The 15,040-nt window shown below is 43.1% G+C and overlaps 1 protein-coding gene across 5 annotated transcripts in view; it reads left to right on the forward strand.

Moving 5' to 3' along the window:
* The window catches only part of PDIA5 (protein disulfide isomerase family A member 5), a 139,533-nt gene that overhangs the window by 74,908 nt on the left and 49,585 nt on the right, over positions 1–15,040 (forward strand). For all 5 annotated transcript variants that reach the window (XR_003091828.1, XM_025191966.1, XM_025191964.1 and 2 more), the window contains one exon: positions 14,159–14,229. Coding sequence is in view for 4 of the 5 variants with exons in the window: in XM_025191966.1 (XP_025047751.1) it covers positions 14,159–14,229 (71 nt within the window). In the remaining variant the exon portion in view is untranslated. The remainder of the gene's footprint in view (positions 1–14,158; positions 14,230–15,040) is intronic.

Genomic DNA, 15,040 nt, shown 5'->3' on the forward strand with positions numbered 1-15,040 from the left:
ATTTTATTTTGAAAAATCAACAAAAGGAAAATAATACACAGAGTACGGTTTTGTTGATGTCAACCTAATTTCAGAACCCGTTCTCAGTACAGCTGTTGTTCACATTTGTTGGCACAGGAGTCCCTGAAAAAGCAGTAATTTCATTAACCGAGAAAATGAAGAATCTGCCATTGATTTTTCTTTCTTGTGTTCTTTTTTCTATTTTTTTAGCTCTTGAGAAATGTGGGGAAGATTGTCATAAAACAAAATCAATGCGAGTTTATAGTGATATATCATGTAAATAAGGGTGAGAACACTATTAAAACCCCTAACAACCAAGTTATGCAGTAAAACTTGATGGGCTTGGTAATGAAAAGAATCAAGACAGTAAAACAGACTCCGTTGTCTCTCCTGTCCATAACCTTCATCAATTGTGTAGCAGATAGGAAGTCAGAGGTTTATCCATTGAGATGCTCATTACTCCCAGCAATGTTCAAGGGAGGGAGCGTGATCCACGGTGAGGGTGCTAACTTCAATTTTTGGGGATGTTAGCTTAATCCCATTTTCTGGCATAGTTTGTGTGTGATCTTGAAGGAGTAATTTACCCTTTGCCTCAATCTCCCATCTGTAAAATGGGAATAGCAACACTTCCCTACTTAGATGCTGCAGTAATTGGGGGCATATCCATACATAAGATAGAATGACAAAGATCCCTTTGACCGAAATGATGCAGATCAGGCCTGGTCTGCCAAAGACGGCCTTGTTGGCCATTTTCAGGGCCACAGATAAAACAAACAGTCATGCTCGGCTGCAAGGGATTGCCGAAGAAGGCACATATGCTACTTTGTGCAGGATGAAACCCTCCACTTATGAAATGCCATCTGAGACTAGTAGGCTGATTAGTTCCTATTATGATCATCACAGCTATCATGCTGGGTTACATGCACCCTTTTCAGTCTGCCTGGGCTTGCAGGGAGGACTTACTAGTTTTGCCAGCTGTGAGATACAGTTCTTCAGGTTGTGTTGCTCTTTCTGTTGGAAAACTGTTTCGGGACCTTGGCAGCTCTCATTCCTTAAAGGTGAAACTTGATGTAGAACGGCACTGTGCTGCCTGCAACAGGAGGGGCAGGTCAGCTTCTCTTTTTAGCAATTTTCTATGACTGTGCACAGGTAGAAAGGATGCTGGGGGGGAGCTGTGTGGGGGACAAATATATGTACTGTTCAGATTTTGTGTTAACTTGGAGAAACTTGTTTTTTCAAGATGCTTTAGTTCCTGCTGGTCTCCAGTGTGGAGTAATTAGTTTGTCTATTAAGAAAAGCATTTACAAAGGCTACTTTAATCAGAAAAATACTCACTACAAATGTGCAGCAGGTGGTGAGTGGAAAGAACATTAGGTTCCTTTGGGATTTGCTATCTCAGTTCTGCTGTTACTTTCTATTACCTTTCCCCTCTCTCTTTAAAAAAGCTTACTGTCCAACTACCCCAGCCAAAGTGGACTAAATGCAGCTCCCTCAGAGGCAGCTAATACCACTCTTGGGTCAGCAGGAGGTTGATAGCTGAAGAGGGATGCATGATGCTCCAACAGATTATTTAATTACTTGTCAGCAGGGCTTTTGATAGAGGACCTCTAATGGCAGCTGAGCCTGTTTGTCTGGCAGGAGTCTTTTAGCTTTCTTTCCCCCCCCCCCCCCCCAAGTACTCTGGAATTTCCTGAGTATGGGCATGATTTTTTTTTTGGGTTTTTTTTTTTTTTCCCCCCCCCCCCCCCCCAAGATGAACTTAGGGCTGGATTGACAGCCCTGGAGGCTGCCATTTCATGTGGGTCTTCAAAATGTACACAGCTGGAATAGATGCAATGCAGGCCCACAGCCCTGAACAGGATGGACCCCCTCGAGGGGTGAGATGCAAGATTGTTCTTGGTTTGGGTGCTGACACAGACAGTCCCGGTGGCATTTACTATAGCGGGCTGGCTTGTTGAGAGCATTCAATCTCTTTTCTCTTGGAAATGGCACTGAGGCCGCTTTGATGGCTGCCTACTAGTCAGTCGCTGCAGGCCTCGTGGAGTTCTGTTAGGAAAGTGCCACGGTTAATATTCATAACCTCACCTGCCTTGCTTTTAATGACCGATTAAGTATTAAAATGAGCTTTATGCGCTAAAGCAGCTGTGTTTTTCTGATTGAATTTCCTGTCCCACCTGGAATCTCGTATCGGTCAGCTCGCACAATTTTCCTGCAGCGCTGCCTGTGCATGATGGGTGAGAGGCTTTCTGTGTTTTGGCATTGGAGCCGCTTTGTGCATTTCTCTAAACACAGTACAAAGAGGTCAGATCAGAGATGCTTTGTCATCTGCCAGGAGAGGTGGTGGGGTTTGTTTGGCTAAAGCACACTTTTCCGAAGTACTGTTTTGTTTGGCTCGGTTTTCTGTTATTCTGTTCAAAGAACTTGCTTTGCCTGCCCTCAGAAGTCATTAGAGAAGCGACTAGAGAAATGATAGCTTCTCCATCCCGTCTTTCTGCTCCTTTGAGACATACCTGCTACTTTTGCTGCAGTGCTGTGTGAAGGAACGAGCTGGATTCTTTGCCCTGCGTACCTGCTGCTTTTATGCTGCGATCCTGTCAAGGAGGAGATTGGTAGTCAGTACTTAGATGGGAGACCAGCAAGGAGTATCAAGCTGTTGGTGAATCAGTAAGGAAAACACTTCCATTGGAGTTACCAGGAAACAGCATGTTCTTGGGGGCATGGTATTGGCAATAGATGGACTGCCTTCTGGGTAGGACACTCGCCTGGAGTCCTGACACCTTCTGCACAATATCCAATTTACCCCAAATAAGACAAACCCACAAATAAACCAGACAAACATCACTTTATATTTTCACCCTGTGCTTCACTGTGCTTTGTTTTCCCTGTAGGAACTCGTAGATCTTAGTTGTGTTCACTTCCAAGAGAGTCATTTATATTCGGTTTTGGAGCTCATCTCATTCGCTGGTATTTGACGCTGCATTTCCATGCGAGGTCCAAGCACCTGAGGTCAGGACAGCTCAAAGGAAAACTGCATCCTGATGCAGGGGATCATGGTCCAGCACCCTGCTTACAGGCTTCTAGCTGTGTGCTTTATGCAGGTGGCATCTTGGGCCCCATTAAACAGGTTTTCACTCGTGAAAAGCAAGGCTGCCCCAATCCAAAGAAGCTGGAAGCACATGACATGCCATTATATGAAAGTGATTTAACCCTGCCCCAACAGTGGCAAACTTACTCCTGGTTAAATCGGGGACAGTTAAGTAATTATAGTCTGAGTCCCTAAATCCCCCTGCAATTTCCTTGAGAATTCTTTGTTTCCTGGCCTAAACTCTGTCACTTAATGTTGTGCTGTAGCTAGATCTTCCTCGGCCTACTAGCAAGAGCTAGAGGAACGCAGCTCCCAGATGAGTGTGCTCGCAGGATGGTGTACATCTATGGTGGGGGAGGAGAATCACCGTCTGACTTAAAGCAAAGTACATTTGGATATGGAATAATTACAAGGGAAATGAGATGGGAGCCTTGCGGTGGTATTATTTGTAATTTTCTGTCAACACTTTTGCCTTAAGGTTATGCTGTTGTCTTTCTTTCTAATTTTAAATAGAAGATGAATAATTTTTCACACATACTGAGGGCCAGATTCCCCCCCCCAGCTGGTGTGGGAGGTGTTGACTTGCAGCTCCCTCTGCCAGCTAGTCAACCTCCCCCTGTTTCCCGTACCTCTGAACGTTGCCAGCAGAGTGGGACTCAGTTTTTCACTGGGTACCCACGTATCGCCTCGGCCAGTAGACAGTGTGGATACAGAAATCCCACTGCATCAACAGCCAACGGCTGAAAGCTGAAGTAGACAAATTCAGAACATAATTAGACAAAGCTTTTTAAATGAGGATAATTAAAAACTGGGGAGCTATCCTAAGGACTTGATGGATTCTCCATTATGTAATCTTCAAATCAAAAGAAGACAAGTTGTATTTCAACAAGACAGTGTTGAAAGGAGTTGCTTGGCATTGCCTGTGGCCTATATCCTGCAAGAGAAGATCAGTAATAGTACCTTCTTGCCCATAACATCTGTAAATGCAATGGGCAGAATTGGCTTCAGTTGTGTTTTCAGCCAGCACCATTTTTTTTTAATTTTTTTTTTTTTTTTTTTTTATGGAGCTACCCCAACCAGAGGATTAGGATGTCATGGTGTGCACCTCTTTTTGTGTTACTCTGCTGGGCTTTACCCCCGAGTTGATTTTAGCCCTCGTGCTCCTTGCCATACAAATAATGTAGCCACACGCTGGACTTCTGGGAGAGAGGTTTTGCCAATTCGTTTTAGTTTTATCTGACTTCTACAGCATGCAGAACACATTTAATAAACTACTCAGTATACCCTGTGGCTACCTTTCTAAAAGTAGTTGTGACTCTCTCTGCTTTTTCCACTGCAAGATTTTTGCGGAGTTAGCTGTTACATAAACCTTGTAAAGAAAAAGAAAAAAAAAAAAAAAAGCAAGCAAGAAATCCAGCATGTGATCTTAAGCTCATCTATTCTCCTCCTGCACTCTTGCTAATGTCTAGAACTTAAGCTGTCAAGGCCAGAACAGCAGGGGTTGGCATAAATCAGAATTTCACACGTTTCCATTCTGATTCTGTATTTTCGGTTCCACAGAACTTGCTGGGCCATCACCTTTTGTACTGAAATATTCCAGGCTTGGCCTCTTGCAGTGACAATCTCTAAATGCATAAGATTTGAGGTCAGTTTGAGTAGGAGGAAAAAGGGGAATTGGACAGTTTTGACTTTTAAAAACTCCCCCAAAACAAAAAACCCCATGGAAGCTGTATTTAATTGGAAACAGCAAAACCAGATTGAATTGAAAATGGATGTTTGGTGTACAGTCTTCCATGAAGAGCACCACTTGCTCTTGCTGCCTAAAAAGATTTGATCTGGCCAAGTCGTAAGTCCTTGAAGAATCCAGTACAAAGCATGTACTACTGGAGGACGTGTTCTGTCTCGCCGTCGGTAATTTAAACACGCAGGGGGAAATCTAATCCAGTACACTGCTACAAACAGGCAGTGATATTGAAGTTGGGGAATAACTGCAGACTTCATAAGCAGGTGTCTACTCCACCTGGATACCCCATGAACTCAGCTTGAGCTGCCTCAGGCTTGGAGGTCAGTGCTGTTGCTGAAAAAAGTATGGTATGTTGGCGGCAACAGAATTCCTAGAATATGCAGCTTTAGATATAAGGGAACAACGTCAGAGATATCCACGGCCCCTGATCTTCAAGAGGTGGGCTCTGTGCTGTCCAGAAACCTACCTGGAGGTCTGCTTTGCCCTCAGATCTGGTATAAGCTGATCAGAGTATATGGGATCATTGTGACAACTAAATGAATGGGAATGAATATGGGAGCATACCCATGTGTTCAGGGAAAATGAACAAACAAACTTGCTTTGGCCTTTCGCAGCTATTCAGTATGTAACAGTGCAACCTTAGTGCTCTGTAGGTGTTGCGTGCTGTTTGCTCCTTCCCCCGTGATCTGTCATATAAGTTTGCAGCCTGTTTCCATTCAGAGGTCTGAAACGTAGCAGGCTAAATTACTCGGAGGAGTCCGCAGCTGCTCTTGTATATTGTCTTTTTATATGTGAAGAAATTGCAAGTGGTCTCCCATCAGACCTTCGTACAACTCTGTTAGTTGATGCATAATAAATATCGTCATGTTCAAGAATATTCCCAAAAGGGGTGATATATTTGTATTCTTCTGTGTGATGGGGAAGCTAGGATTATACATGTATCCATCAGAAAGATACCAGAACATCGTGGTAAAGTATGTTTGATTGCAACCTGTTGGCATTGATTATTCAGTCTCTCTTTCTGTGCAGTTCCCCTACTTTTTGCTGTACATCTGCCATGTCCTGCTAAGACTCTTATTCCAGTTGGAAAGAAGGATTTGGGAGGCTCCTGAAGGATCTCCTTTTTGCTGGTTCTTCCTCCCAGGCTTTCACTTAGAGAACATAATGGGTTCAAGTCCCTTGGAGCGAGGTCATGGGTGGAAGTGGGGGATAAGGAAAGCCCTCAAATCCAACGTTTTCAGTGGCTTCAAATCCAGTTGTTGCGGTGGAGGGGTGGTACTCCTTTTATCCGAGCTCCACGACACTTGCTTCAGGAGGCTGGCTTCAGATTCTCGCCAAGTAAATTGCAGTAATAGTCCACGTTCAGTGGCCCCCTTCCTTAAGAAGTTGGTCACAGAAATGCCTCTAGTGTCCCAGAAGACCATCGGAAAGGATTTAATTCATGTGGAGGCAGCAGGCCCTGTGAGGTGGCAGCGTCCATCTGTCTTTCGTGCTGGCAGCAGTCAGTGACTACTATATGCAGGTTGTGTTGCAAGGTCGGTGTCCTGCCAATGTCCTCTTTTCTTGACTAACCATTTTACATTCCTGCCATCACTCTTTGTACCCCAGTTTCTTCCCAGCGTGTACTCTCTGGTCAAGGTTGAAGTCTGGGCCAGGCTCATTTAAGGGTATAAACAGATCTGACAGCTGATATCAAATGATCCTAGTATAAGTTGTTGCATTGCAACTATTACAGCTATCCGTGCTACTGTAGTTGTACAAGTGTAATAAAGCCATTGAAACTTTTAGTCTGCTTCATTCAGAGGGTAAAGTTACAGCGATTTGATCTGTAACGGCGGATGTGCACTCTTGAACAGCAGCACCCCCGCCCCTTAAAACAGTTAAGAGTTGCATTTATCCATAGCCTAGGATGAAATAATTGAATAATTGTTTTTGACCGGCTGACGGGCATAGAAGTCAGATCTGTGTCCTCTGCACTGCCCTGCAGAGCCCCATGTTCGGGTTAGTGCAGCAGCCCCAAAGTTTTTTTGTTTCAGGCTATTTGCAGAATTAAATGTAAATTAAATGTGAACTCCCCGCAGAAGGCACTGCAGGTTGTGCTTCAAACGTGTGTTTTCCCATTAGGTTAATAGAAATATTTGCGGTAAGCAGCGATAGGTGAATGTGGAGATGGCACGATCTAATGAATAGTGTGATGCATGGTAATGTTGCCCGACTAGCTTGTCAATAGAAGGAATTTAATGATTCTTTAGAATCTTTATTCACAATTTAATTTGTCTCTAGGGTTCTGCAAATCAGAAATTCCTGATTCTCAGTCCGTCGGAAGTTGGTGATGGCCTTTATCTCTTGCTTGTCACGTCTCTGCCTTCACTTCATGCCCTCAGACAATATTGTGTCGAAACCAGGGGACGTGACTAAAAGCGTGATATTTATTTATACAGCTTAATAACTTGAAAGAAGCAAACAATAAATAAGTGACATGGAGCAGCAGAGCCATTTGTATTCCAGGGACTGCAATAAGACAGACTGCCTATGCAGCAACCAAGTTGCTGGATAATGATTGGTTTGCGGCGGGTCCTCTGTAGGCACAGCTGTAAGTTTTTAGGGTAGAAATATATCCATCACAGCAGAACTTTTGAAAACAATTTGCTGCAATACAATTTGTCTGTGTTTGAGTCATCTTAATGGTGCCATATATGTTGTCACAAATCAATAATAACAAAATAAAATACTGTGGGGGGAAGCATTTCCTTTTGGCTAAAGCATTGCATTACTATGGAAGAGACTTGGGTTTGCTTCCCACTCCTGATCTGCCTGGGCTACAGGGGTTGGAAGTACTGTATAGGAGGATACATATGTATGGGGGGGAGTTATAATATTGAGTTTCTTATCACATTGATAAAGACCTACAGTTTTGTAAGAAGCTAAAGGTCCTTCTGGTCCAGTGTCCTTTCTCCACTCCTTCCTGCCTTCTGGACGAGGCATGTCATGCCACCGCTGTCACCACTATCGGTGTAACTAATTGTGCAGGACAGGACCTCTTGTAATCAAGTTTATGGTTTGAGACATGAATTAAGATCATTATTTGTATTCTAATTAATATATTCCATTATTCAGACTTTAATTAATATATAAAAAAGACAACCAGCAGCTGTTATTTAAGCCTCTTAAATAAGCTTAACAAGAATATTAACAGCAGTGAGTTCTGCAGGACACGTGTATATATTGCTTAAGTTGTAACTTAAATTGTTCGATTTAGGAGCAAAGACCTGGAATGGTCTTTTTGGATGGGCAAGTACAGGCAGTCCTCGACTTGCAAGGTTTCGTGTTGCAAGGTTTTGCACTTATAATGTTTATCAGTTGACACCCTGTTTCAACTTTCTGATGTCAGTTTTGACTTTACAACGCTTGAGTCGATGCAACACCATGCCAGCGAACAAGTTCACTGAGTTGCTCATCTCCCTGGAGAACGTCTGTCCAAACTTCCTTGGACACTTTCTTTAAGAAAGCAGACAAGACTCTAGCCAAGAACCTTGTCAAAAAGTGCAACCAAGAGCCCTTCAAAAAGTCCAGCAAAGTCACCTCAAAGAAGTCCTTCCATATCAGTATGATTGCTATTTACAATATAAATATATTAATGTAGCTATATCACCCATCTATAATTGATCGAGTACAAAATTCTGGGGTATTTTTAGTGAAAAGACGGTATCGGGCCTTGGTTCAGGAACCAATCCCCCATTTATAACGTTGTTTCTTATGAGAAAATTGGTTCCGAGTTGCAACGTTTTGACTTAAGACACGGTTTTCAGGAACCAGTTGTCGTAAGTCCGAGGACTGCCTGTATAGTCTCCTGCTATCACTTTCACCTCCTAGGTTTGCAGAAGAAGGCTGGAGAGAGATCCATCTGGGATAGTTTAGGACCAATGAATCTTGAATCTCTGGACAATAGCACTTGAGGTCGCTTCTAACTGATTCTGTGATCAAGTTATATCTTAAAAGTAGTTGATTTTCCCTGTTCCAGCTGGAAATCTGTTTCCAAAGCTTGTTGCTTTCATGGTCTAATTTGGTTATGTCCCAGTTCTTGCAGAACATCATAGAAGTGTTGACTGGGAAACCCTTACCAGCCATTATCAATCCCTGCATTTTTGTTTTTTTGAGACTTCTTGCAATGTGCGTTTAGAGCCAATTATGGGTCCATCAGCCAGGGCTTCAGACACGCAGAAAATGGACCCTTGTGTTGGCTCAGCTTCATAAATGGCTCCCAGAAGTTTAAAAGGCTGGTGAAAATACCAAGCACAAATACTTGGGAGCACAACAAAAGCCATCAGTGCCAGAGCACTGTCCTTGGAAGTGCATCTGTTTCTACCTTCTGAAGGTCTGAGTTCAGGATTGCCTGTTTCCTTCAGTGGTTAATGGCATGGCAGGTGACTAAAGTAATATAAAACTTAATGGATTCCATTCTGCGGCTTAGGTCTTTGCAATCAGTTGCTGAAGGCTAAAATGCAGATGCCTCGGGTCTTTTCTCTTGGAAAACATTTTAGTCCACTTCTTAAACTGGAGCCTCAGGAGATACGTTTGACAATTGTAGCAGTTGTAGAACATGAATGTTGCTGTCTCTATAGTGTGTTTGCAATTAATTTTCTATTTTAAAAGCAACATTGTTCTACCAGATGATAACCTGCAGCTGATATGTGACTTGGATTTTGCATTACAAGTCTGCTCCAGTCAGGTGGCAGAACAAATCATTTCCTTGCATGAGATTTGTAGGCTGAAGTCTTCATTCAGGAACGGTGGTGGCTGAAGCATTCTGTGCTCCCCTATTTTCACCTGCTCCTTCTCGTGTGAAAACAAGAACGAATGGTTGTAACAATCTGGACAGTTGTGTAGGATGGGATGCGCTGAAATCAGTGGACTGCTTTGTGCTCTTGAATTTCTTATTCCTCTGCTTGTAAATATGTTCTTATTTTAATGGGACTGACTATGGACCTGAGTCACCACCCTGCAACACCAGCTGCATGTGGGTGTAACTTTCTTGGTCTCAGTGGATTTCTGTTAGTACAAAAACTGGAATGATGCAGTGATGAATCAGAAATAATGTGCTCTTTTGCTTCCTGGGACTAAATCTTCAACTGGAGTAAACTGGCATAGCTCTATTGACTTTTGAGAGCAGCATGGATTTATACCAGCTACAGACCAGACCCCTGAGACCCCAAGTGCTTTTGTCCCACTTGGGGGAGTGGCCGTCCTGCATGCAGTCACAGGCGAAAACGTTGGTGATTAGGTCCCTATAAAGGTGGCCCTCCATTGCAGCTAGTGGGAAAGCTGCAGCATGTCAGATTGTCATTGCGATGAGCACTCCCTCCTTTATCTGCTATGCTCCTTGTCCATTTTCTTTATTTCCTTGTGAAAATTGTGACCTGGACTGGAGCAGAGGGACAGTCATATGGAAATACTCAATTGCTGACCAGTAACAGGGTCTCTTTTTTTTTTTTTTTTTTTTTTTTTTTTAACCTTTCCTTTTCAGTGTGCTGTTGACCTCCCAAACTACTGTCGTCCCACTGTTTTGTTTTTTTTTATAGTAGATAGTTCTCTCAACTGTACATAGCTGGACATGCTGAGTTACTCCTGCCTGACTTGCAGGGCTTTAGTCTGCTGCGTCTAGTGACTGATGGCCAGATCCCCTTGCTTTTCCAGCTCTGAAATGAGTCAGAAAACTTTGAATGGCCCCAGTCATGGGCATGTAATTGAAATTTGTGACTCCTGATTAACAGCCACTGCATCAAAGGGAGAATTTATTTATTCGCATGGTTACTTGGACCGAACAAGAACATCAATTATAAATAAAATGGGAAATGGGTGCTCTCACTTCATTCATGCAGCTATTTTAAAACAATTAGCAAGGGCTTGTTTTACACCACGTTTCACATTTCAGGATTTTGATTTTTAAGAGTGTAGATCTCTCCCTCTTTTTTCTCTGTGATGTTAATATGTGCATTCTGCCTTTCCTTTTGTGCAACGTGAAGGATTTAGACTCGGTCAATGAGGTAGGATGCCCATTTTATAGCTGGGCAAAGCCACCTACATAGAGGACCTCCGTGAGGTACCTATGATTATTTTTCAGATCTGGTTTCCCATTGCAGGGTAAGATTAATTGTCATTATTTCAGTGGGAGGGTTTCCTCATCCTACAGTGAAAAAACAAAACTCCAAGAGTCCTTATTCCCAGGTATCTCCAAGATCCTGGTCCCATCTAGAGTGAAGGAGCTGACGTCAGTCCATATGGCAGGCAGGCAGCAGGGCATCCTTAGGGGTTTTTCTTGACCTTTCTCTTCCTCTCCTGGGACTGGAGAGGTCAATTCTCTTCCTTAGTATTTTTGCTCGTAATGGATCCCTATGTCAATATACACTTAACACAGAAATGCATCCTCTAAGAATGAACATCAAAGGTGTTTGCTGCAAAACCTAAGGGCTTCCTTCTGTAATCCCAGCAGAGCTTACACAGCACATTGTGGCATCTGGGTTAAAGGCATCTTGTAGAATTGTTGTTGTTTTCCCATTCATTTTACACCTAAAAAATGTCTAAAACTAGAGGAGCTTGGTACTGGGGGATATAAGCTGTGCTGAGCAGCATAACATGGCAGTCAAAGAAAAGACCGTGAGCTTGAAATTCATTTAAATGGCTTTCTCATTGGCCATACGAATGTCATGATGATTCTGACAAGAATAGGGAAAGGCAGGATAAGTGACCCCAGGAGATTTGATTTGCTGGGTTGACAGCTTCTTAACTTAATCTCAGCTGAAGGGAGGCAGCAGTACCAAGCAGTGAAAGGGAATGGAAAAGTCCCCATAAAGCTGGGCAGAGTAACTTTTGTTTTGGGGAAAGTTTCATGGATGTTAGGGGCTGGAAAGGACTTCAAGTGATGGCTTTTAAGATTTTTGCCACCTGAGATTAATCCAAATGTAGCCTCCAGGCCGTGGTGGTGGAATACTGTACTACTCTGTACATGACCTGGGAGAGGTTGGGGTACTTCAGGCTGCTGAGTTCAGTTCCCAAGTGGTCTCAGCCGTGATGCGAAGCGCTCTTTATTCATTCTGTGGAATCTCCACCTGTAAATAAAGTTCTCCGTTCCAAAAAGGGGAAATAAATCAAGTCAAGCAGATGTCAGTGGGAACTGTCAGTCCCTTCCAGAAAGCCATGCGACTGCAAGATTTCTGTGGGTGGCAAATAAATCATTTTGCTGGCTTTTTGCATACTCTTAAAAACAGGACAAGCAGTGCTGAGACAGTAACTCTTTCTCAGGCTTTTCTAGCCTCTGAATAGGATTTCACCTCTTACCTGTCATGTCAGGCTCCATGTTCTGTGCTCTTACTTTCTCTGACTGCAAAATCTCTCCTTTATAGCTTTCCCTGCATTCTTAAAACCACCTGGTTCTTCCATATTTATGGCTTTAAAAATGCACTTGTATTTTTTCACACGGAGGATGTAAGTCACTGCAGCCAGTGTTGTGTAATTGATACCATGGGGCATTTTTACAGCCTGGACTTCAGTTGTGGTTCTGTCTGCCGTGCAATGTAGACTCATCCAAGCTAGTTATCAAACTGTCTAATTCAGGAACCGGTAGCTGTCCAGCTGCTGCAACTCGGTTATTCTTCTCAGGCAGATTTTGCAGCTTGCTCTGAGCTCCTTACTGCAGCCTGTACATCGCAACTGGCACCTAAGCCCGATTTGTTCAAAACCAGCTTGGTTATGTCTGTACCGCATTACAGCTGCAGCCAGGATTGCACCCAGAGTGTGTCAGCTATAGCAGCTGGAGTTGTACGCCATAAATCCCTGCTTGTTGTGTACAAGTTGCACCATAATGCATCATACTAGACCCTCCTCTTGCTGGGCTGCAAGAGGAGCGGATGGAAACGGGGCTCTTCACCTCTAGAGATGGGTCAAACCAGGGTTATCCAACTGTGGTTTTTAAAACCAAGCCCAAGCTTGGTCCATGGCTGCTCTGACTCCGTTCTTCCCTGCGGTGAGATTGAGCGATACTTTTTGTTCTGCTTAGGCTCTGTGTCCTTATTGACAGCACCCTAACCCCGCTCCTTACCAAACTTAGAAACAGCTGTAGTGGAGCGGAAGTGGACGTCTGCCTTGGCTTTCATGCTTTTCAAAGCCTGGGCCTTTACATATAACCACAAGGAAGAGGAAAACAGGACTGACTTTGTCCAGCAGGAAAGTACCTGTCAGGACTTTTCCAGAAATCAATAGCCAGATGCAGTGTGTCCTGTTAACAGCACAGTTCATTTAGCAGCATCTGACAGGGCCTTTAGTATAGATGGCCATTTATAGGAATTAGTTGCAACTCTTTCAAGCTCTTCATCCATAACTGATGGCTGGGCCTCACCTGTTCTCCTTTTCGTTAGGCCAGAGGGAACCTCATCTGTGTTGGCATGCCTTGGGAAGAATGGAGAGAGTTGCATGAGAGTAACTCAATCATCCAGCCTGAAACGAGTCCCATCTACAACTTGCACCGTAGCTGCTCAGACCTAGGTCTTATGTCCTGGCAGGGTACCTACCTACTCCAGTTTTGAAGATCTTAGTCTGCCTGGAAGCTTTGGAAGGGCTTGTAGAGGAAGAAAGCAGCTTTAAAAAGTTAGTTTTATCATGTGTGCATAAGGTGGCCATTTTACCTCATTACCATAATGTAATTTTGTGCCTAAATAATGCTTTTTAGACATAAGTCTTGAAGATCTTTGCACAGGTGGCATACTAACATCTCCATTATACAGGCCTTGCCTATGTAAAAGCATATGTATTGTATGCTTTACGTCAGTGCAAATCCCCATTATAAACAGGCTGCACCAGTGCAAAGTGGGGCTTATATCAGTACAGTCAAATTGAAGTTTAAATGACTAAATAATGCTGTTGGCGCAAACCAACCTGGATGTTTGTTTTCTTTGTGTAGCTAAGGATTTAGGATTTGAATTAAGTCAGGCTAAGTGACTTGACAAAAAGTGTACTGTAAAGCAGTGTCTTGAAAGATGCTACCTATATAATCTTCGTAGGATTCTGGAAAAGAACAAGATACTACATATTGCATTCTTTCACCGCATATTAAATTGTCATTACTTTTATGGAAATGATCCTAAAACTTACTAGCATTGGTACAAGTAAATGAAGTAAAATATGTTCTGAAATATATTAGATGTTTATCCTTGGTCCTGGATCTCAGTAATGGCTGGATGGGTCTTTACATAATCACGGTGTGACCCTGCTTAGGGAGCATAATGGAAAATACCGTTGTATAATGGATCATTTAATTTTTTTCTTTTTTCTGGCAGGGTGTGGGCACTGTAAGAAAATGAAGCCAGAATACGAGAAGGCTGCAGAGTCCCTCCATGTAGCCAATGATGTAAGCTAATCTTTTGTCCTTCCCCTCACTTCTCAAATAATGATTAATAAATGACTGAAGTAATAAGAATTACTTTCCTTTTCCCCCCTACACCAGTTTTAGCTGTTCTCATCCTCCCACTGGGCCCTCCGAGATGCGTTTGCAAAGCACAGTCTCATCGGCAATGCGTGAGCCCTGCCAAAGTCTTAGAAAGAACATTCTGTCTTAAATGAAAACAAAATCGCAGTGTTGATGTATTCCGCTGTAGGGCCTTACTTATACATAATGTGATCAAACCCAAATACAAAGTGGAAAAGTTTTTCTTTCCTATTAATTACAGGCCTCATGTGAAATGCAGATGTTAAACAAACATGGGCTTTTATTTACGAAGTAGATTTAAAAGTCTAACGGGCTTGTTCTTCCTTCTGTGTACGTTGGTTTTAGACTGATGTTGCACTGACTTCGACACAGTTGTTCCTCATGAACGTCAGCATGTTTAATGGGAGAATAGTCGTTGCTGCTTTTTACAACAATGCCGACTGAATCAGTATCTACTGTTGACTCCCCTACATGAATGACCCATTGACAGCTGGGTTACCTGGTGTAGGGGCTACCGTCAACTAAGTCCAAAATGGGTTCATATTCATGGCTTTGGTGCCATAGTGAGATGCGTTTGCCTCTCTGCCACAGTGCCTCTACAGAGTGGTTAAATCTCTCGCATTTCACACTTGGGGAAAAATCCTGACCATCGGTAGTCATAGATTCATAGATGTTAGGGTCGGAAGGGACCTCAATAGATCATTGAGTCCGACCCCCTGCATAGGCAGGAAAG

Source organism: Alligator sinensis, unplaced genomic scaffold (assembly GCF_000455745.1).
Source record: "Alligator sinensis unplaced genomic scaffold, ASM45574v1 scaffold916_1, whole genome shotgun sequence".
Taxonomy (NCBI): domain Eukaryota; kingdom Metazoa; phylum Chordata; order Crocodylia; family Alligatoridae; genus Alligator; species Alligator sinensis.